The sequence below is a fragment of the Mchenga conophoros genome, linkage group LG5, assembly GCF_057382185.1.
Source record: "Mchenga conophoros isolate Kocher_MC1m ecotype Shallow Benthic linkage group LG5, M_conophoros_male_GT1.1, whole genome shotgun sequence".
In the NCBI taxonomy this organism is placed as follows: Eukaryota; Metazoa; Chordata; class Actinopteri; order Cichliformes; family Cichlidae; genus Mchenga; species Mchenga conophoros.
The window spans coordinates 23437663-23459856 of record NC_140530.1 but is presented as its reverse complement, the minus strand read 5'-3'; the positions used below and the strand labels follow the sequence as shown (position 1 = coordinate 23459856).

At 39.6% G+C, this 22194-nt stretch overlaps 1 protein-coding gene across 1 annotated transcript; it reads left to right on the top strand.

Annotated features, from left to right (window-relative positions):
* The first annotated feature begins 1929 nt into the window (after window positions 1-1929).
* mmel1 (membrane metalloendopeptidase like 1) lies at window positions 1930-20876 on the top strand. Its single transcript, XM_085274335.1, has 24 exons — window positions 1930-2069; window positions 6222-6398; window positions 6772-6816; window positions 7126-7185; window positions 7316-7477; window positions 7578-7658; window positions 8082-8177; window positions 8700-8818; window positions 10189-10254; window positions 10618-10752; window positions 11046-11135; window positions 13680-13816; window positions 13916-14009; window positions 14085-14213; window positions 14788-14886; window positions 14969-15052; window positions 15125-15228; window positions 15476-15534; window positions 15686-15805; window positions 15936-16069; window positions 16196-16261; window positions 16366-16461; window positions 16935-17011; window positions 18383-20876. The coding sequence occupies exons 2-24, from the start codon at window positions 6242-6244 to the stop codon at window positions 18480-18482; spliced, it is 2310 nt and encodes a 769-aa protein (XP_085130461.1). The 5' UTR covers window positions 1930-2069; window positions 6222-6241; the 3' UTR covers window positions 18483-20876.
* Window positions 20877-22194: the final 1318 nt, after the last annotated feature.

Sequence of the window (22194 nt, the reverse complement as noted above, 5' to 3'; positions counted from 1 at the left end):
TAGATCAGCCTTCTCCATCAAATACGTACAGTAGCATTCATCAACAATAGCCTAATTAAAAAGCTTTCAAGCTTGTTTTTCAGATCCACTAATCACCAAGACAGTCCAGTATTTGTTTATGGCCTGCGCGAGAACAAACGGTCTTACAGCAAATAAATCTCCGATAATCTAATTTCAGGTTGCCTACTTAAACGCTATAAGACTCTTGCAAAACCGCAGGTAAACTCTGCACTTCAGTATATGACATGCAATACGTGGAATTGTAAAAAGTACGTTGAAAAAAGTAAAGACTTGATGCGAGCAGAGCAGCTTGTTTGAATTGTGGCAAAATAGAAAAAAGAAAAAAAGAAAAAAGAAAGGTCAACCAAATTAACCAAAGCTTTTTGTTTGCCTACTCCGAATTAAAGCTCGTATATGTTGAAAAATAGAAGTCCTTTCGTTTTAAAGCAGCAACATTTTTATTGCCTAAAAAGTAATTTCACAGCTCTTTGTAACACTTAAATGAGCATCTGTGCAAGTCCTCTGCTTTTGTGTGTATTTAGCTCGGTCCTTGTGGGATGACTTCATAGTTCAGAAGCAGAGAGCGATGACCTAACACTTTTATGCCTGATTGCATGTTCCTGTTTCTGTGAGTAAGAAATACATCTCAGCACCTCCCCTGCAGGAATTACACTTGGACCATGCAATAAGACACATCTCTCTGTAGAGCCGACATTAAAGTATTAATAAATAATAATGATGATGTCTTGGGAATATGTTTCAAACTGTGTTTAAAATCCATGTGTAGTTTTCTTTTTTTTAATTGTAACAAGTTATTCTACTTTTTAGTAGTTATTAAAGTTAGTCTGATCATTTCCTATCACTGTAAGCCTTAATTACATGAAATCAGTGAAATCAGTGGACTGATGACCAAATTCAGGATCAACACTGAAATAAATTGATTGCAGTCTTGCAGAAACATTATAGGAGAGGAAACATTCTCCTGCTAAATAAAATCTATGAATAAATTATTAACTCAGTTTCAAATCTCCACTCCCTGCTGCGTTTCACTCCATCAGTCATGCTAAATGACTGCAGCTTTGCACTTGTAAACATCTCTCCACAATTCCTTTTTCTAAATGTAAATGATGCTGCATGTGAGTAATAAACACACGAGTGCATTTTCAACAACACGTGCTCTTTATTTTTATATTTTTTAGTTTTGATCAAGATCCTTAAATTTGTTGTCAATTTCTTGGGTAGCAACACCTGACTGGGAGTCTATGATCATCAGCCAAACACATTACTTTCTCTTTATTATCAGCTTATTAGTGTGGTTAATCAGGCTGATAATGAGCCCAGGCGCCATGCCATTTAGATTTGATACCAGGCCAGGTATCCCCATCAGGCTCTCCATAGGCATCTAAGAGCTCCCTGGAGTTAAGTTTTCCTGGACACTAGGGGAGAGAGGGGTGACAGGAGGATCAGCGGTGAGTGGTGCTTGTAGTGATGATGACTGGAGTAGTATAGATCCATATGTTTGTGGCTGCTGGGATGAGAACAAAACAGCTAAAATAGGTTTAAACACACGGTGTATGCCGGATTATTTGTTAGCAGAGGGCTTTGAAGACGTGTTTGTCTTATCTCTCTGAGAGCTTTCCAGATTTTTCTGGTCTTTCCGCTCAGCAGCTGGGCACACTCCACAGTGAGAAAAAGAAATTGATGCTCACTGTAACACAACCAATATCCTTTTGACCCCTCAGCTACACACCTCAGCTACACACTTGTTCCTGATGTGCGTTTTTTTTTCTTATCACAGTCATGCAATCAAAAACAATCTAGTACTATCACCTCCCATCTGCCTCCTCTTTCTCCCTCCCTCTATCCTCTCCTTCTTTTATTCTCCCTCCCTCTCGGCTGCCTCACTCATTCCCTGAGCAGCACACTGAACTGGATAACGTCTCCTTCAACCCGCAGCACAGACTCATTTCTCTACACACCAGCTCTGAGTGGATGCTCAGCAGGGGTGTTTGAGATATTAGCACGCTGTGGGGGAACGGCTCAGGGACTTCTGCCATCCATATACAAAGGTAAGCCTCCGGATCCTCTAGATTGCATTCCTGTTTGCTGTCAAGTGCCAAAGTGAAAGTGGTTAAAGTTACCCTGTGAAGCTGCAGCCTTCGGGCATCAGGTCAGCAGCAGAGTGGTCCCAGGACAGATTCAAAACACTAAGCTGTTAAGACATTGCTGTGGGGAAAACGTAGATGGCACCGTCACAAAGTTTAGGGCAAAATAAGGGAATGAGAATGAACGCCTATGAAAGTGTGCAGATCGCTGGCTGACCTGATAATCCTTGTTTTGTTTGTACAAAACAGTACCAGTCACTGAACAAAGCCGCATATAATCTTAACGTGCCTAAAACAAAGACTCCATAAGACCTTTAGCACAGATTGATCCCACTTACAGAGAAAGGCTCTTATTTTGGAGACCCTGAATCTCTGACTGTTAGATTGTATTTGATACTTTTGGGTTTTATTGTTTTCTAGCTTTTAATGTCAAAGCTGCCGTGAATACCTTTGGAAATGAGTTAAAATCAATCTGAAAGTGTTTAGCAGAATTTTAACTTTTGATCTGCAATGTCACTCAACAAATGAATTGGTTTTCGCTTAAATGCTCATCTCACTGTTGACAGAGTGTACCACTAACTTAAACACATTAATCTCTGTTGGTTCTCCCATATCTTTTTATATGAATGTGTAGAATTAACAAAATAGCCTGTAGAAGTTGTTTGCACTTGTAATTTGTCATTTTAAATATATTTTAAATAAGCTATACCATTTATTCTCTTCGCTCTTGTCTATTCTCCTACCCTCTTTGGCCAAATATCTTCAAATATGATATCGTAATTTCAGCATGGTTTTTAACTGATCAAACAAAGGAGCCTAGAAATAGAAATGCCATCTCAGCTGTGACAGACAGTGTTACTCTGCCTTGCTAAAAGCTTACTGACAGACTGTGATGGACTCAGGAATATTGAAAATGTGACAAGCCTGCTGCAGTTAGGGAGTTTCAGAGCTGTGAGTCCTTTAAATGGTGCTTATAAAGGCTTAGCGTTATGCTACATTGAGCACAGTAATCTCACAGTGTTATGAGTAGCAATATGATTACCGGCCAGGTAGCCATGTGAGCCTTTGAACTCAGCTAAACAAAGTAATTTGAACCAACAACGAGAGAAGGAAACGATCTCGATCAGTGATCTTGATGATAGAGTTGGAAATATTTACTCTCTTGGCTGATTAAAATTTTTGTCTTTGCTCGCTTATGTCTATTTGAGCCCTACTTCAGTAAAGGTTATCAAGGTTACCAACTCAGCAGCCACCTAAATTTCAGCACCCATTTTACTTCTGTGTTTTTTTTGCCTTTCTTTTAAAAAGCAAGTAAAACTCCGTGGATCTCAGCTACAGCTGACGCAAGTTGTCCTCCACTGCTAAAAGCTCGTGATTGAGTCAGTGACAATGCTGATTCATCTCACTTTGAAAGCATGTGTTTAACATGTCTTTTTTCAATCTGCTGAACATCTGAAAACCTCAAGCATGGTGCCCATGCCGTCTCTTAAAAGTGTTGCCAGCTTTATAGTTGGTAAAATGAAGATAAATCAATACGCTGGACTGACAATGATGAGTGTTTTCGGTCCTCTTTTATCCCGAGTTGTGTCTCTCAGGCTACAAAGAGCCTGTCCTAACCATCTGCTTGGTCATGTTGAGGAATAAAGATGGAAGCCGGAGGTAGGCAATATGTTTTTGGCTTCACTGGACATAAAAATAAACGACAACTTTTTCCCACATGATAAAGAAAGTGGTCTGAGAAGGAATTGGACTCCTGAACCTCCTCTAGGGTCTGGTTATAGGATTTAGAAAATCGAATTTATAATAGGAAACGCTTGCCAATTACAGGTGTCTTCAGAAGGCTACATCTTGGTAGAGCACGGTTCAGATGCTGAGTGAATCAACACTGATTTAATTTTAGTGCATGTGAAGCACATGCGCTTGCGCACACTCATCTGCTTGTTGTTCATCTATAAGATAAAATTTTAAATCTCAAATGCACTAATTCAAACAAATCAGCACTGATAAATATCTCAGTTTCCGTAATGGCGTGAAGTACAAATTAAAAGTGACATCCTTGTGTTCAACTTTTAACCAGCTTTTCCTAAAATGACCAGTCAAAAATAATACATGATGGTTTTAAAGGTTTCTTGTCTTATTAGAAAAGGAGTCTGTAAAGAATAATGAATTTTGCTTCTTTATTGTCCATTTCTTTATGCCAACTCAGTTTTGCATTAGTTGGAAATGAACATTGGATTTAATATTCAGTGAGACTGTCTGAGAACATTTGAAATATGTAAATAAGTCCCTGTAGTGAGCAGTAAATCTTGTGTCGTCACAACAGACTGAACATTATTCCTGAACAGTTTTCTACAATATGAGGTCGGTCTTTAACGCTTTGTCAGGATTGAGCCTCAGAGGGTGTTTCTATGCGGTGTGATGCTGATACAGTCTGCGGCTGGTAGTGAAGCTTTAACAAGCCCCTGCCTGCTCTTCATCACTATAGAGCCAGATATGTGCCCATGAGTATTCATCAGGAAGGGCTAATGGGCCACAGCAGTGTGAACCTCTGATTTACAGCCCGTCCCTGTCAGGCCTAATGATAGGGCAATGGGAATGGTTATGGAAGAAACAGGTGCTGCAGAGTGAATAGATGCAAAGCAATGCTGCTGAAAGCCACGGGTGATTGTTGTTTTGTCCATTGCACAAATGCTCATTTGCAATATTGTGCTCACAAATGCATAATTATTGTGCATAGAAATTAGCTCCCTTGAAGTAAAGCATGGCTCAGTGTGCATGTGTGTGGGGCTGTAAGGTGGGACCAAATACTTGCATTTAAAAAAAAACAATGAACAGAGTAGGCAAGTTTAATGTTCAACTGTTTGATAAATTGTTGTCAGCTTGAGCGTCGCATTCGATGCACAGTGACTCTTTTCTTGCCAGATTAATAACATATGGACCTTAGCGATAAGGGTGCACCGGTGAAATGATCTTCTACACAGTACAAAATATGCTGAATATAGTAAAAGTATTAAACCATGTAGACCAACCTCTGTAGAATCATCAGGATTATAGAAAAATATTTAACAACCAAACATTCCCGCTGACATATTAAAGCTACAGAAATCCATTGTGTAATCCAAAACAACAACACATCCACACGGCTTCTACAAAAAAGTCTTTGACCCTCACACTTGGCCTTAAAATGTGTCGAGGGTGATGGGCCCACAAGTGGACAGCTGAGACACATAATCATTTACACCTGTGTATCTAAGGTGTCCAGGTAAACGTTTGGCTCTACTGGAAGGCCAAGATGCCTCGAGCACAGTTCTCGTATCTGTCTGTTCATTTTTTATAGCAACAATGTTTGACCTATGCCTGTGGTTCCTCTCCATTTTGGCACATGGTTGCTTAAACTGAAGCACCTACTGTTTTGGACTGTGCCGCCGACTTTTTTCTGAAGGACTTAAGAGATAAAGATATCCACCAGTTTCACTGGGGGGGGGGTTAAAGTACCCAAAATGGAAACATAATTTTGACATTTCTTTCATAGTTACTGTCTCTTAAATCACACCAAAACTTTTCATCTCCCCCCATCCGTCTGCACGATGAAGACTCATTACCCACATGGTGACCTTTTCAGTTTAAATATTAACAGCAGAGTAATTTCTCCATATTTATATTTCTCCATATTTATAATTCAGCATTCCTCCTCCTCTAATAAAATAAAAAGATTGAAGGCACTTTAACCTCTCCAGCTACTTGGATTTTATTAAGTTTATAATATATTGTTAAGCTGTGTAAAGAAAATCTCAAAACCTTATTTGTGGATTGAACAGGTTCAGAAGTCTTAATGAAAGACTACAGAAAAAAACCTGAGCTAAAACATTTTATGTCACTTTAGAAAAGAAAAATAAATCGCATCGTGCATCAAGACCAACAGTTTCACTGTCAGTGAAACTCATGTCAGTGAAGTTGTTGTAGGTGTTCGGCAGTTGAAGCTCACTCACTGCAGGTCAGCTGGCACAGTTTACCGATGGATCACTGCACAGCCCACACACACATACACACGCAAAAACACACGGCGGTAGCTCTGTGCCTGGACCATCCCACACTCCAACGGTGTCTTTCCTACAGAGCCGGCAGTTAGGAGGAATATGGGAAAATCCGAAAGCCAAATGGATATCATGGAGAAATCAAGTAAACCCGGAAAGCGTCGCTGGACTGTTGCGGAAATCGGTCTGTCTGTGCTGCTCCTGTTAGTCAGCTGTGCCTTGGCCGGGCTTGTAGTCCTCTACACATCAGCTATGAAAGGTAAATGCTCTGCTACGATAACCGTGGAAAAATCCAGATATTACAGTAGTAATGGCATGTGTCTCCCTACTCTGTTTGTTTGTAACATCAAGGCAAAACTGACACATGAAATAATCCTGGAAGTATTTTTTAAAATGGTCATCTTTATGCAATAATAATGTGTGTATGTTTTTAGATATCCTTGGTAGAAAGTTTAATGTTTAATGTCACTCACAAAAATTTAAACATTAAGTTGGAAAATGCAACTGGCTTCTGTCTGATGGCCTTTTGTTTAAAAATATAATTCAACCCACTCAACCCAGTTATTAAAGTCATGATAAATGATTGCAGAGTTTGTCTGATGTTTTGATCGTTTTTCTTGCATCCGACTCAGAACAATCAAGCAGGCCGAGCGCGTCCAGGAGCTCAACAGGTGAGGGTAAGTATAATCTTCTAAGCTCAACACAGAATACACTGCGGGATGAGCGGGGTGGCATGTGTCATATTTGAGCCTGCACCTCTGAAAGACACTGTAATACTGTAATTCCTTTTACTGCCTGATCAGCAGAGCCACACAAAAGTGAAAGAACACAGTCACTGCTGACACAGGCATTTCCTCTCTCGCACAGACTACAGATCTAGGCTACTTAAAATTGGGTCTGAACTTCACACAACAACATCCTCCCTCTCAGCTGGGGCACAGTTTGTCAAAGAGTTCTCTCGTAATTGTTCGCACTGATTTTTCCAGGCCAGCTGTTACGCTCCAACCCCAGCAATGTGTGTACAACTGCAGACTGTGTTACCGCAGGTGAGAAATCTGCTTTTTCTTTTTTTTCTCCTGCTCTTACAATTTTGAAACTATCATCCTCCCTCAGTTGCCTTGTGAGATTTTCACCGCACTGTTCTTACGTCTCTCTTTCCTCGCCGACATCTTAAAGCTGCCCGGCTCTTGCAAAACATGGATGAGTCCGTGAAGCCTTGTGATAACTTTTACCAGTATGCCTGTGGGGGTTGGCTGGAGCGACATGTTATTCCGGAGACCAGTTCCCGTCACAGCGTCTTTGACATTCTGCGAGACAAGCTGGAGATTGTCCTCAAAGGTCAGCTGGGTGAAATCTTCAGTGTGGGTCAGTGTGGGCTGCAGTATTTCGGTGAGACATTTTCAGACAGAAAATGTTTGTTTGTGTTTGGTTGTTGCAGGTGTTCTCGAGACAGTCAGTGAAGAGGACAGAGATGCCATCAAGAAGGCCAAAATCCTTTACAGCTCCTGCATGAATGAAAGTAAGGCTGTCTACAAAGGGGCAAGAGAGCACAAGATACACTGACAAAAAACTGTTTGCTGTTTATTATATCAGTCAGCCTTCCACAGCCGGGGTATCAGCAGGGTTCCCCAGCTTGAACTGAAGACTTTTTAAGACCTTAATATTTAATACTTACCAGCTGTGCATACCAGTAATTTCTGCTATGCAACCTGGGCCTGGCTAAATTGCATAAAATCGTTTGCTAGAGTAACCTGTTAGAGTCACTGGGAAATTTATTTAAGAAAACTTGCCTTTTGAGTCAGTGAATAAATAGCTTTGTATCTCAGAGCAGTGTAGGTGCCTGCTGCTGGTCTGAACTCAACATGGCGCAATTTCTTTTAGTAGTGAGACCATAATGTTCCTGTTATGTTCTACAACTGAGATTGTTCTTTTTTCCCTGCAGGCCTCATAGAGCAGCGTGACTCGCAGCCCCTCCTGAAGCTCATTGAGAGTATCGGTGACTGGCCTGTGGCGTCAGAGGACTGGAACACCACCACAGGTACAAATCACACTCTGATTAATGCCTCCTGCCTGTTCTATACAAACAAGCACGTGTGCACATGTAACACCGGCACACAAACAAGTGCTGTTCTTTCTCAAAAACATCACGCAGAGCCTGTGCAGCTATATTTGCTCTCAGTGAATAGCTGCGTATAAGCTTTGTTGGTGGGATCAAGAGGCCGGTCGAGGCTTTTCAGTCGAGCAGTCAGGTGTGGGGTTTGGGAGAGTGATGCGTGGGCAGAAGAGCAAGTCCTCAATCAGGACTGTGAAGGATGCTTTAAATAGTCCCCTCTTCCTCGTGCTCCTGGCTCTTGCCACTTTAATTAAATGTAATCATGGATGGTGGCTCAAACAGAATTAGCCACGCATAGCTGCATCTGCGCACACCGATTTACAAAGCGAGCCCAGAAAATGTGCAGCAGAGGCATAGAGATTTCTGCAGCCAGGTATGCTGAATAGCTCCTTACAGCTAGATAAATGTTCTTAAACTGAGTACAAATTTCTCTTTTTTATTTTGCAGAGGAAGCCTGGAGCTTTGAGGACACACTGGCAACACTTACTGCTCATTTCCACAAGAAGGTTGTGCTGGACATGTATGTGTGGACGGACGACCGGGACTCTCAGCGCCATATTATCTATGTGAGAAAACATTTTGTCTGGGCACAATTAGTACATGACAGCTGCTATACAACTACTACAGATAAACCTGACATTTGCTGTTGTCAACAAGGTCCGTAAACTAATGAAATGAACAATCTGTCCAACTTCCTTCATTGACTCAATCCTAATCACACGTACTCAGACATTTGTCTGGTTTCTTTTCTTAAGAAGGATGAATAACAATCTGAATTGACTGGCCACTTTTTGGCAAATGGTACTCCAACAGGGGTAGGTTTTCAGCAGGATTTAGTGCTCTGCACCGAAGGACAGTGTATCACTCACTCATCGTAATGAAGACACATGTCTCCCAGTCCAACAGTGTGTCCCATTAATGTGTTTCAGTGTTTACAGAGACATTAGAGAGCATTGTTCAGAAGAATGGCAGCACTGTTCTGTCAGTCAGTCCATCCTTTCACTTAAAATTAAAACATCTCAACAGCTCATTGCTCATGGATTGCTATGAAATTAATGGTACCCAATAAATTAGACAGACCTCTCTCTTCTTCGTTCAGCTGGTCTTTCTAGGCGTCACCACAGCATCAGGCACGTGCGGGGGGGGGGGGGGGGGGGGGGCTAGAGGGGCTTGAGCACCCTCCCCTGTCCTGATGGGTGCCCAAAGTGCCCTTTTGTTGAGGCAACTTTTCAAAAAAAGTTATTATTATTATTTTTTATGTGTGTGTGCGTGCGGAGTCCTGTCTGTGCCCCTCAACAATAATATGGTTCCAAGTGCTGTCACCAATCTTTGCATTTTGTTATTATCTCATGACATTTAATCAGCTACCATCTCTGCTATGGACTTTTTAATGTCTACAGTCTCAGATCAACACAGCCCTTCCCTTCCCATATTAGATTCTTGATGAATGTGTGTTGTTGTTATTCAGACTGGCTCAATGTGCCCCTTTTTAACTTTGAGCACCCGCCCCTTTAAACCTCTCCGCACGGCCCTGCAGCAGATCACCCCATCTCTAACATCTTCCTCCGTTACATCAATCCTCTGCATCTCCTACTACATCCACAAATCTTCTTTGTGGTCATTCTCTTATCCTTCTGCCTGGCAGCTTTATATCTGACATCTTTTGTCCAGCATACTTTTGTTTCCAAACCACTCAGCCTGAGCCATCACTTTGATGTACTCATTTCTAATTCTGTCTGCTCTGGTCAATCCCAGTGAGAGACTTAATATCTTGAACTCTGAAACGTCTTCAGATCTGACAGTCAGACAGATAATTGAGTTTAGCATGCGGATTTTTGATTATCATTCTGTTACAAACACATCTCTGCAAGTATTTTATGGATTATTGGTATGAAAAAGTGTTTAATTGCTGTCCTTATTCTTATATTTTGTTTAGATTGACCAGCCCGGGCTTGGGATGCCATCTAGAGACTATTACTTCAATGATGGAAACTACAAAAAGGTGATACGCAACATTTCACTCAAACCTTGATAAAAAACATACTGTTATCTTCATGAAATCTTGTGGATGTCTTCTCTTGTATTTGATTTTGAAAAATGAATGCATGAGATATCTGCCTCCATCACAGTTCAGTGCAGGTGAAAAGGATTAATATTAAAAGCTAGTATCTGGAACCTGCAGTCCAATGAAAACTGCTCATAGTGAGATCTCATCTTGAATAACAGCCAGTTTGGTTTGGGAAAAAATGTGCTGTTGAGTTTCACTTTTGCAGTTTTTTACTCATATAATACTTAGAATATTCGTTCTAAGCTTTTGTTAAAATAAAATTAATATATTCAAAATTTTATTTAATCTATACCACAGGTTCGAGAGGCCTACCTACACTTCATGGTTTCCATTGCAAAGATAACCCGAGAGGACAGGAATTTGACTCAAGATGACGACCGAGTGTGGGAGGAAATGATGCAAGTGCTGGAGCTGGAGACAGACATCGCCAATGTGAGTGCCAGCTGCAGCAGGAAATGGAACTGTGAAACGAGGTTCAGGAAAATTAACAATGACAAGATGAAAAATGAGCACCTCCTCTCTGCTTCCAGTAAATGAGAGAATCAGACAAATACATATTGGAACCAGGAGATCAGCCAAGCTCTTAACCATCCTTTTTTCAAATTCATGCCTCCTAGGAGCATAACAAATGAGACTCTGCTGATGAAAGGATAGCAAAATGTGACTATATAACAAAAAAACAAATCAGTTTAGATTTTTTGTTTTTCCTTCCTGTTGCCTGACAGGCTACATCACCAGCAGAGGAACGCCAAGATGTCACCATTCTTTACAACAAGATGGCACTTGGTGAACTGCAGAGCACATACACCTTTAATGTAAGAATTATTTCACTTCATTTTTGTTATTGAGGTGCAGGCAGGTCACTCTGATTGGTTACAAAAAGTCAGATTGCATTGAAGTCTATAAGAAAATGATCGTACTGCTTGCATGATGTATAAACTCACTAAAGCCTTTCCTGATGACTCTTTGGTCACATTCACAATTTTAATGCCTTACTTTATAAAGCCTGACTTTTTGAATATTTTGGGCCTCATTGTAGTTAAAAATGGGATAAAGCAGGGTGTGCTTTAGGGTGAGATTCCACTCAGGTTCCCTTCCTCTCTTCTTCTCTCCAATTTACCAAGACGTCGACACCCAAAATGCTCGGTTTAAGGCTTCAGAATAGGACTTCACTAAAAATGGATGACCTCATAATAACTACCAGGACTCAGTTAGCATGTAAAATGTTAAAAATCTGTGATAGTAAGATCAGCAAAAAGACTTTGGAAGGGTTGCCAAGAGAAAACCTTTTTCTCTCTAAAAAGAGCATGATAGCACAGCTTAGGTTTGCAAAGCAGCATCTGAACGAACCACAAGACTTCTCAGACAATGTCCAGAATGGACAAAGGCCAATTTCAAGAATGCAACAATGGACAGATGGGATCAAACCACCACATTTGGTAAAAGCCAAACACCTCATACGAACTGTCAGCACAGAGGTGATGATTTGGGCTTGTTCTGCAGCCACAGGTCCTGGATACCTTGCGGTCACTGAGCTGACTGAACACCAAAGTATTGTAGTGTCAAGTTTCTGAAAGCTAAAGCTTTGTGCCATGAAACAGAACAGCGATCCCAAACACAGCAGCAAATCCCCAGCAAAATAACTGAACATGGAAAAGAAATCACAGTGTTGCAATGACTCAAAGTACAGACCTCAACCCCAATGAAATGTGTTTGCACATGAACAACTACCTCCAAACCTCAATAAACTGAAGCAATGTTGTAAAGAAAAGTGGGTCAAAATTTCCCAGCAGTTATGTGAGAGACAGATAAAATCCAGAAAATATTACTTCAGGTTATTGTTGCTAAAAACGATTGTACACGCTACTGAATCATGGGGTGTGGTTAGCTGTTTATAGGACTGCAAAAAGCCCTGTGAAAACTTTCTTTTTCACATGACTCCATGTATTTATGAGAAAACATCCGTTTCTGAAATGTAAATGCAATTTATATGCCTTGTTTTAAATTTTGCAAAATCACCTCATTCCTTTTATTATTAAGAGTTAGGAAGAAGATCGATGACCCTTTTCCTGTACAGGAAATATGAAGATATAACCGGCAACTAGTTAGGTCAGCTTTGCATAAAAAGTTCCCAAAATGCAAAATATTTCTCCAAAAATCTGCAACAAGAAGCCCATATGGCAGTTAACAAGCGCAAGACTGCTGGTTAATAAGGCAGCATTGCTTCAGAATTATTCAGGTTAATGCTTTTGACTCTTACATGTGATACTTATGTAGCTGCAAAGAAAGTATTTACAGAAAAAGAGACCTTTGGAAACATCTCTTGGATCCTGTGCACAACAAGCGGCCAGTGTTCAAAATCTGCCGTGTTATTTTTGTGAGTAATGACGCCTTGTACAATGTTTACACCTTGCACATTGTAATTGATGGTACCACTTTAACTTGTTGTGCATGGTGGCTATTTTGGACACCGACCGACACGGGGGCCATATTTGATAGCTGAAATTAGAAACGTTACAAAAACCCAGGTGATTGATATATGCTTTTTTTTTTTCTTTTTTTCTTCTTTTTTTTTCTTTTTCTGCTCATTCTGTTGGTTTTTGGTTTTTCCCCTTCTCCCCCGTCCCTCTTCTCAGCTGTTTCTCTTTCCCTCTTTCTTTCTCCCCTTCTTTCCCCCAGTCAAGTCTGTCCCATATTCAGTAAGTGAAAATAAAATAAACAAAAAAAAAAAAAAAAAAAAGAAACGTTACAAAAAAATGGCTGAAAAAAATAATGTTGTTATTCAGTTAAAAAGGAACATTTCATAAGCATCCCCCAAATACTCACATAAGAAAGGAGCACACTGACTTATTGGAAAGTCAGTGGTTTGATTCATGGCTCCTCAAATCCGCCTGTCTCTTTAGGCGAGATACTGAATCCCAGGAAAGTTCCTGTTCTTTCCTTCAGTGTGTGTGTGTGTGTGTGTGTGTGTGTGTGTGTGTGTGTGTGTGTGTGTGTGTGTGTGTGTGTGTGTGTGCGCTTTCAGTAAAAAGCACCATATAAATGCAGTTAATTCACAGTGTTTGTATGGCTTTGGTCAAAAAGCAAAAATCAATAAGTAATTAACATGTTTCTTTAAGAAATACTGTTTATCAGCCATTGTTCAACCTTATTTTAAACAAAGGAGGTGTTGAAAACCATCTTAGTTGAATCCAATGAGATGTAAAATCTTTAAAGATTTTAAGTTTGTACCTATGAGTGACCCCTCACCCTCTAAATTAACTGAGAGCTGGAAGGCCTACAACATGTAACCATATTAAATTATAACTATACACAAATAAAACTAAATATGTTAAAAATATAATATATTTGTCTTGCAGGGTTTCAACTGGACACGATTTATTCAAGGTGTGCTGTCGAGTGTGTCCATTGATGTCCAGTTGGACGAGGAGGTGGTCGTGTATAGCTCTCCCTATCTTGAGAAGATGAACGATGTTCTCTCCAGACACAGTATCAGGTCAATCCTGGACTGTCATCCAAGGAGTCTGTAAAGATTATATTATAACTGAAAATATACACTGCAACACAGCTTAACAAAAACTATTAATCTTTGCAGAACTATGCAGAACTACCTCACCTGGCAACTCATCATTGACAGAGTTAACAGCTTGAGCCGCCACTTTAAAGATGCCAGAGCGCGATACAGAAAGGTTTGACATAACAGAACAACATATGCTAATGCCAGCTTATTTGAAGACAAAATAACTGTATTTGTGCGTGGTTAGACTCTCTATGGGACCACTGTCGAGGATGCTTGGTGGCGAGAATGTGTCCGTTATGTCCAAAGCAGCATGGAGAACGCAGTGGGAGCTCTGTACGTGCGCGAGACTTTTGCAGGAGAAAGTAAACGAATGGTGAGTGCTTTTGGCCCCGAAACCGCTTCGAACACAGCAGAAAGAAGTTTGAAAATGAGTTTAAATTCAAGTGAAACACAAATTCTGCTTCGTTGTTACGTATTTGTAGCATTTTTATCCAAACGCCAAATTGGAAAAAAAAAAGTACATATCATTTATTAGCACTGATGCTTTGGAAGAATTAGACAGTATGGGGATAACTTGCCTTCTTTATTTAGAATTTATCGCAGGTTTTAATACATGCTGAGTCAGCTGAGTTACTTAAATGCAGCTTTACTTAAACAGAAAAATAAAAAGGGGGTGCAGGTTACAATTGTTAATGCAGGAAAAGATAAAGACATGGATAATTTGCTCTACGGTCTAGGCTTGAACTTTTTTAGCAGTATTTTTGAGCTGCAGTGCCACAAAATTAGGAAGCCAAATAGGATGAGACTTTCCATTAGGCCATGCTTAACATTTTTATCACACTAGACAGACCTATTTGTAAACTCAAAACATATTTTTTGGCATATTTTTTCTGAGTTTCTCCTTTAGTACAGGACTCAGATTCTCAGTCTTTGTCATTTGTTCACAGGTGAGTGACCTCATCAGCAAGATCCAAGCAGCGTACGTAGAAACACTGGAGGAGTTAAGCTGGATGGACACTCCCTCAAAGGAGAAGGCGAGAGAAAAGGTATAATATAAATAAAAGTTTTTGTTGCTTTCCTCAGAGGGTGATTGGCATTATCATACTGATTGCTCTGCATCACTTCAAGGCCATGGCAATCAAGGAACATATCGGCTATCCAGATCATATCCTGCAGGAGAGCAACCAAAAGCTTGACCAAGAGTATGCCCATGTAAGTAAAAGCCTAGTTTCTAGTTTTTCTAAAGATTCTCTCATCATTGATGTGTCACATTTCTCTTTTTAGCTAAATTTCAGTGAAGAACACTACTTTGAGAACATCCTGGAGAACCTCAAGTCAGAAGCCCACAAGAGTCTGAAGAAGCTCAGAGAGCCTGTGGATCCTGACTTGTAAGTGACTGATACAACTGGTCCTGTTTCAGATGTAGTAAACACAGATGTAGTTCTGTCTATCTAAAAATGTACTGGGTGCACTGAATGTACTGCTGCTGCTCCACGTCCTTTTAAAATAACTCAAAGGATACTAAAAGTGAAGGTTAAAATTCATTTTTCATGGTGCAAAATGAGCTCTGCGCATGAGCTGTACAGCTGCTGTATTAAGTATAAATGTGCCTTAATAAAGCCTGTCACACCTCAGGTGGATCATTGGTGCTGCTGTGGTTAATGCATTCTACTCACCCAACAGAAATCAGATTGGTAAGAGCTTTACAAGAATCACACAAGGCCAACGGCAGCCTCTCTGACACATTAAAGATGTTTTTTATAGTAACTCTCCCTCCTAATCACATGCCTGTTCAGCACTGCTAGTACTTGTGATTTCACTCCCTCTTTGCCTGTATCCATCCAGTGTTCCCTGCAGGAATCCTGCAGCCGCCGTTCTTTAGCAAGCATCAGCACCAAGCTCTTAACTTTGGCGGAATAGGGATGGTTATCGGACATGAGATCACGCATGGATTTGATGACAACGGTGAGATGCTGGTGACTGATAAGTCATATTTTTAGGAACCTGAAATGATGAAGGCAGTTTGTTTTTAAGTAACCTTTTATTTCAAATTTGTTATTGCTAGCTAATGACAATGATGAGTGTCTCCGTGCAGGGCGTAATTTTGACCAAGATGGTAATATGCTGAACTGGTGGAGTAATTACTCTGCTGAGCACTTCAAAGAGCAGTCGCAGTGCATGGTGCAACAATATGGCAACTTCAACTGGAAGCTAGCAGGCGGACAAAATGTAAGCAGTTGCAGCACGTACGAAATAGCATGTTTTGTCTTGGCTGTAATACCGTTTATTAAGCGAGCACCACAATGAGTGTTTTCACACTGCTGTGTGTGAATGGTTTTGTCCGTGTGATTGCAGATCAGTGGAATCAGCACTTTGGGGGAGAATATTGCAGACAATGGAGGGGTTCGTCAAGCATACCAGGTTGGATGTTAGACGCACAAAACCCACATGTTACTATTTCAGCAGCAGTGACAAACTCCAGAAGGCTTATAATAAACTTTCTGTGTGGGGATGTGTGTTTACAGGCTTATCTTAAGTGGGTGGAGATGGAAGGTGAAGAGCCTCGTCTACCTGGTCTAGACATGGATCACAAGCAGCTTTTCTTTCTTAACTTTGCCCAAGTAAGTAATGGGGGAACATGAGCTAAAACCCGAAGCTCACAAGGAGCATTTCTTTCAGTGGATACTTTGCGCTGTGAAGTAAACAGAGCAGCAGAAGGAGAGGTTCAGGGCTTCAGAGGGTGAAGCAATCCCAAAGCAAATCACTGTTGAGCAACACACGCAGCTGTGTGGCAGAGTAGCTGCCAAAGTAAAGAGCATCTTGGTGCCACAGTATATAAAGCAAAGGCAGAAAGCTGTCACTGACAATAAAACAGTACAAATAATTAAAAAAAAATCTGCTCCTCACTGAGATAAAGAGATAAAAAAATGGACATATAAAAACTGAGAGTTGATTTATTAGGTGGGATATTAATACTTTAAATACACAAAGTATTCAGAAGTATATTTGGTTGGTTTAATACAAAGAGAAGCCTGTGCAGTAATCAAAGTCTGCAAAAAATCGAGCAAAGCACTAATGCATTATTTTTTTCCAGGTATGGTGTGGTGCTTATCGGCCTGAGTATGCCAGCCAGTCCATTAAGACTGACTCACACAGTCCTTTAGAATACAGGTAAGAAGCTTTAGTATGGAATAATTTCAGAGGTACACTAATAACATTTTATTTTTGTCAGAACCTCAGACGTACCCTTAAGTCCTTCCTCTCCACTCAAATGTGAGATCTGTGCAGTGTCATTTCTCTGCACTGAGAAAAAGGACTTTAGGATCAAATCTTTATAGAAAGCACTGAAGTAAATGTGTATATATGAAAAAAATACACACACACATATGTATATATACATAGTGCGTGATAATGTAGCTCTGAAAAGCAGAAAGAGGAAAAATGAAACTGAATAAAACAGAATTAATATTACGTGTTTTGTTTTATATAATGACCCAATGAAGAAATCTTACTGACTAAATAAAGATTTGGATGCAAAATAAATGCTGCTGAATTAAAGTGTTGGTGCAGCTATGCTGAAAAAAACCCTACTTTTTACAAGCAGCAGTCCTTCATTTTTTAGAGCATGTTTGTTGGAAATTTTATACATTTACAACACTGGAAATTCATTCAGCAGGGCTATTTTATATAAAATCAAACAAATTATTGTATTTATATGATATGATATATCTTTATTAGTCCCACAAGGGGAAATTTCATAAACTATATGAAATACTTATACATATATAAAGTGTTTTGAGTTTCATCTATTTTTAAAATTCACAATAACTTTAGTATATTCACTTAAGGCATGTACAGTTTTACCTTACCATAATAGTATGAATGTTCTCAGACGTACAGATGCTCTCAGTACATAGGGGTAGATCAAAGCTTTTTTTTATTGCACGTCATTCTTTCCAACAGTTATGAGCCCTCATGACTTCTTAAGTACAGCACATACCCACGTGAAGTTTTCAGACACATTTAAGCTGTTAAAAACCACAACCAAATCATCCACCCACTCCAAGTGTCAGCATAATGTTTTTCCATAATCAGCTTTGAGCATGGGCCCACACTGATGACGTAGAAGTCTCAAAAATGTATTAAACATGATACACTCGGTGTTAAATGGTTAAAGCTTGCGGGTAAGTGTGGAAGTGGCTCAAAAAATGAGGTACTGTGAGTATAATTATCACTTATTTGCACTTTGTAATTCATAGTTGTGCTTTTATGACTGACCTTTTATGACCTTTCCTCCCGTCTGAGTGCAGCTGCACTCCTCAGCTGAACAGCTCTGCTTTGCTTTATTCAATTTAAAGATTCTCCATACTGAAAATATAAGCCTGATACTCCCACTTGTCATGACAAAGGATATATCCGTGAAGTACTGGTGCAGTGTAGCTCAGTTTGTTGATCCAAATGAGTACTTGGAGACTGAACTAACACCATCAACATACTTTAGCTTTTATTATCCTTGATGTTCTGCTTTTCTTTTGTCCTCAGGGTCCTTGGATCGCTCCAGAATTTTGAAGCTTTCTCAGAAGCCTTTCAGTGCCAAAAAGGCAGTCCAATGAACCCTGAGCTGAAGTGTCGGGTCTGGTAGAACTCCTGAGATTTGTTGGTTTTCTTAGCATGGGCAAGTCAAATCAAAAGAATAAGTTGTACTTTAAAACCCACAGAGATATCCTGCTCATGACTTATTCCAGTATGTTTGGGGCCGAGTGATGACGCAGACACGTGCATATATGGTACCGTAGGTGTTTTTTAAACAGCTGGCGTCCTCAGTACTCCATAGGTTCTTAAATTTAAAGCACGCAGATTGTAAAAGAGAAACTTGCTTGAATATCTTATCAAGTTTGAATTATTGTCAGTGGATGAGGAGGTCAGTTGTTCCCTTTTGTTTTGTTTTTATTTGTATTTTTTTAATGTCCCACATCGGGGCACATGAATGGAAAGGCTACATGGAAAAGATGAGACTTTTTGAAAGGCTTAATGAGGTTGACTTTAAATGCCCAGCGAGCATTTGTTGAACAAATTCTTCTCATAAATCTTAAGTGGATTTTTGTAATTTAATGTGTAGCCTTTCATCTGATGTACTGTTTTTAAGACATCGTGCCACTTCAGAAGGAATAATGGTGAGCAAATCTGACTCTGGCTGAAGAGCATGAAATAAATGAGAACTTACGGCTTTGCTGATGCAAAGCTACAAAAGAATTAGTCACACTCTGAGAGTTTGGTCATTCACTGTTACATGAAAACAAATTGCTTAAAGACTTTAAGACTGTTAAATCTTTGCAGCTTTAACCTTAAATTAACACTCTGAGGGAGCTGCTGCGTTTAGCATTTTTACACTTACGGCATGGATAAATATTTAACATTTTCAAAGCTGGCTAAGCAGTTTTCTAAGTTTCTTTGCCACATTTTGCAAATGATTGTTACTCAATACTCTACCACGGAAATGTACTATATACATGTACTGTATGTCATGACACTTTGCTGTGGCCTGCTCCTTAGATCGTGAGAAAAAAAACCCAGGATTTGTTGGAGGTCGAGTGATGTGACATTGATATTAGTTGCATTATTGGTTACTCCCACTTTTGACTGTAATCTGTTTAGACCCCAGTTGTTATGTGTTTCTGAAGCCGAGAGGTTAAAGAGCTGAGCTCAAAATCCTTAACATGACGTGAACCTACATTCATTTTATAAAATAATGTTACTCGTGTGAGATCTGTAAGTTCACATTTAACCCAAAATAGTGCTTGGGTTTTTAGTTTTGTGCGCTTTCTTTCCGACATGAGTGAAAACTCACACAGACATTTAGCCTCTGGGGCGTAGCCAATTACATGCTGTGCTGAAATGAGGGGAAAACCCCCTCAGATACACTTGGACAGGCAGCAGATGAAGTGGTTTTCTTCTGATCTTGCATTGATCAGTGTCGTATGAGATGAAAGGATGGAGCGCGGTGACCGCTGTAGCTGATCCACAAGCTCGCACTGAAGATTGGGGCTTGTCATTAACAAGATGGCCAGGGCCAGGACTGTTATTTTCTACCTTTATTAACAAGTAATGACAGGAGAATCAAAGAGGATGGAGACACTGGCTGCCGTAAGCCGACATTTTTGTGCTGGAGAGAGCTTTCAAACACAAACAACACACACACACACAGACGGTTTTGAATGTTTGCTGTCACTGGTCACATTTAGGGTGGCCTTGGTTAACTGAACACGACTGTTAGGTCTCAACAGAGGCTGCTAAATTGAATGTGCATATTGAAGCTTTATACTTTCAGAGGGTCAGTCTCAGTGCTCCAAACAACAAAAACTGTTGTTTCAAACAGGGGGGGGAGAGGAAATATTACTGAGAGATTTTTCCCCAGAATCTAAGTGATGACAGTGTGCTGCCATCTCAAAGACAAATGTTTGACATTTTGGGAAATGCATTTAAAAAATATATACATGTAGGTATTCATTTTCATATTTTCACATTTAATAACAAAGAGGAAACAGTTACATCTGACTAATGGTAACAAAATTCACCTTTCAGCACCTTTGTCGTTTATAAATCACAAGGATGTCTACTAGAAATTACAGCTACTGTATATACTTAAAGATTTTCCCAGAGAACAACAATCACTTGGCTACAGTTAATAACCCTGGCTGTATCTAAAATCATTATGTATTATATTTTAATTAAGCCAGACCCAACTTTATCACAGGTGGGTAAAAAAAGCAAAGGACAAAATAGTTAAAGTCTCTTAACCCGTAAACCTTGAAACACGAAATAGTTACCAGTAATTTTTTTTTTTTTTAAATCTTCTGACAAAATCTTCTAAACAATATAAAGTTAGGATGCAAACCTCTAAGTCAAGTTTGGCAAAAGTTAATTAAAAAACAAAACCTGCCAAAGAATCAAAAAGAGGCACAACTGGGGGGTAAAAAAATGTTTGAAAATCAGCTAGCAATGTGGCTCAAAATCAACTATAATCACAATAGTTGCAGTCTACTATATATATATATATATATATATATATATATATATATATATATATATATATATATATATATATATATGCGCGCTGAGAATGATACAAATAACTTTGTTGAGTGAACTGGTAACTGCAAGGGTGGGAAAGGCAGGGGTTATCCTAGGGCAGGTGGTAATAGCATGATCTGAAATGACAGAAGGGTTAGAGTTTGAATAAGCTGTGACAGAATCTTCTCCCAACGGAGGCCAGAAACTAACACAGCCAACCCATAGTGGACCACCAGGAGCAGTCATGTAGAAGATAAAGGGTGCAGGCGGACAGGCAGGAGGGACGAATGGTCCTGCTGGAGAAGTTGAAAGCAGAGCTGGGACAAAGAGACGGGACAGTTGCTCAGAGCAGGATACCTACTCGCCACTGTGCAGCTATTTTAGCTTGAACCTGATGTCACCTGATGTGAGGATAATGTCTTTATATTCCTCAGTTCTCAGTGTTTTTTGAACCAGAGAGATAAAACACTGATAGTTCAATTCAATTAAGTTTTATTTATACAGCACCAAATCACAACAACAGTTGTCTGAAGGCGCTTTATATTGTAGGGTAGACTCTACAATAATCAGTGTTGGGCAAGTTACTTTGAAAAAGTAATTAATTAGAGTTACTAGTTACTCCTTCAAAAAAATAACTGAGTTACAAGATTCTGAAAGTAATTAATTACTTGAAAAGTAACTATTGCGTTACTTTAAAAAAATGTTTAACCCTCTGGGGTCCGGGGATAATTGGCCATTTTTAACCACTTTTGATGTTCCCTCCACATTTCACCTTTAAAAACGATTTACTTTGCCTTGTTTGGTATCATTCTTTTCAGCACAACCTCACGTGTCTGAATTTACAGTTATGTTTTCATGTTGACATACTGTATTAACACAATTGATCTAAAATCAGACAAAAAACATAAAATCCGAGTAGAAAAAGTTATATTTTTTTACTGTAACAACCAAAAAACATGTTTAATGAATCATATTTCATAACTTTAAATGCAAATATAAATTCTCCATTTTAAAATCATATGCACAAGTTTTGCAAACAACAAAGTTATTTGCAGCCATTTATCTTTTACCCCCTTTTCTTTTTAATAACCATTCAAACTGTTTACATAACAATCAGCTGTTCTGCATTCAATAAGATGCCGCACAAATTATTTGTGCCACTCCAAATATTTCTGTCCACTATAAAGGAGAACATCACAGCCTGATACCTGCAGGTCTGAGAGCAGGTGTATCACTCCTGTTTCTACCTGGAGACAGCAGTCACCTCATTGTTCTGACACACA

What these genes read in the sequence shown, in the direction of transcription:
- mmel1 (XM_085274335.1), top strand. Translation starts at nt 6,242, where the DNA reads ATGGGAAAATCCGAAAGCCAAATGGATATCATGGAGAAATCAAGTAAA. An exon ending in CAGGAGCTCAACAGGTGAGG is followed by an intron (nt 6,817 to 7,125) that starts GTAAGTATAATC and finishes TGATTTTTCCAG; the next exon opens with GCCAGCTGTTACGCTCCAAC. An exon ending in GGACTGGAACACCACCACAG is followed by an intron (nt 8,178 to 8,699) that starts GTACAAATCACA and finishes TTTATTTTGCAG; the next exon opens with AGGAAGCCTGGAGCTTTGAG.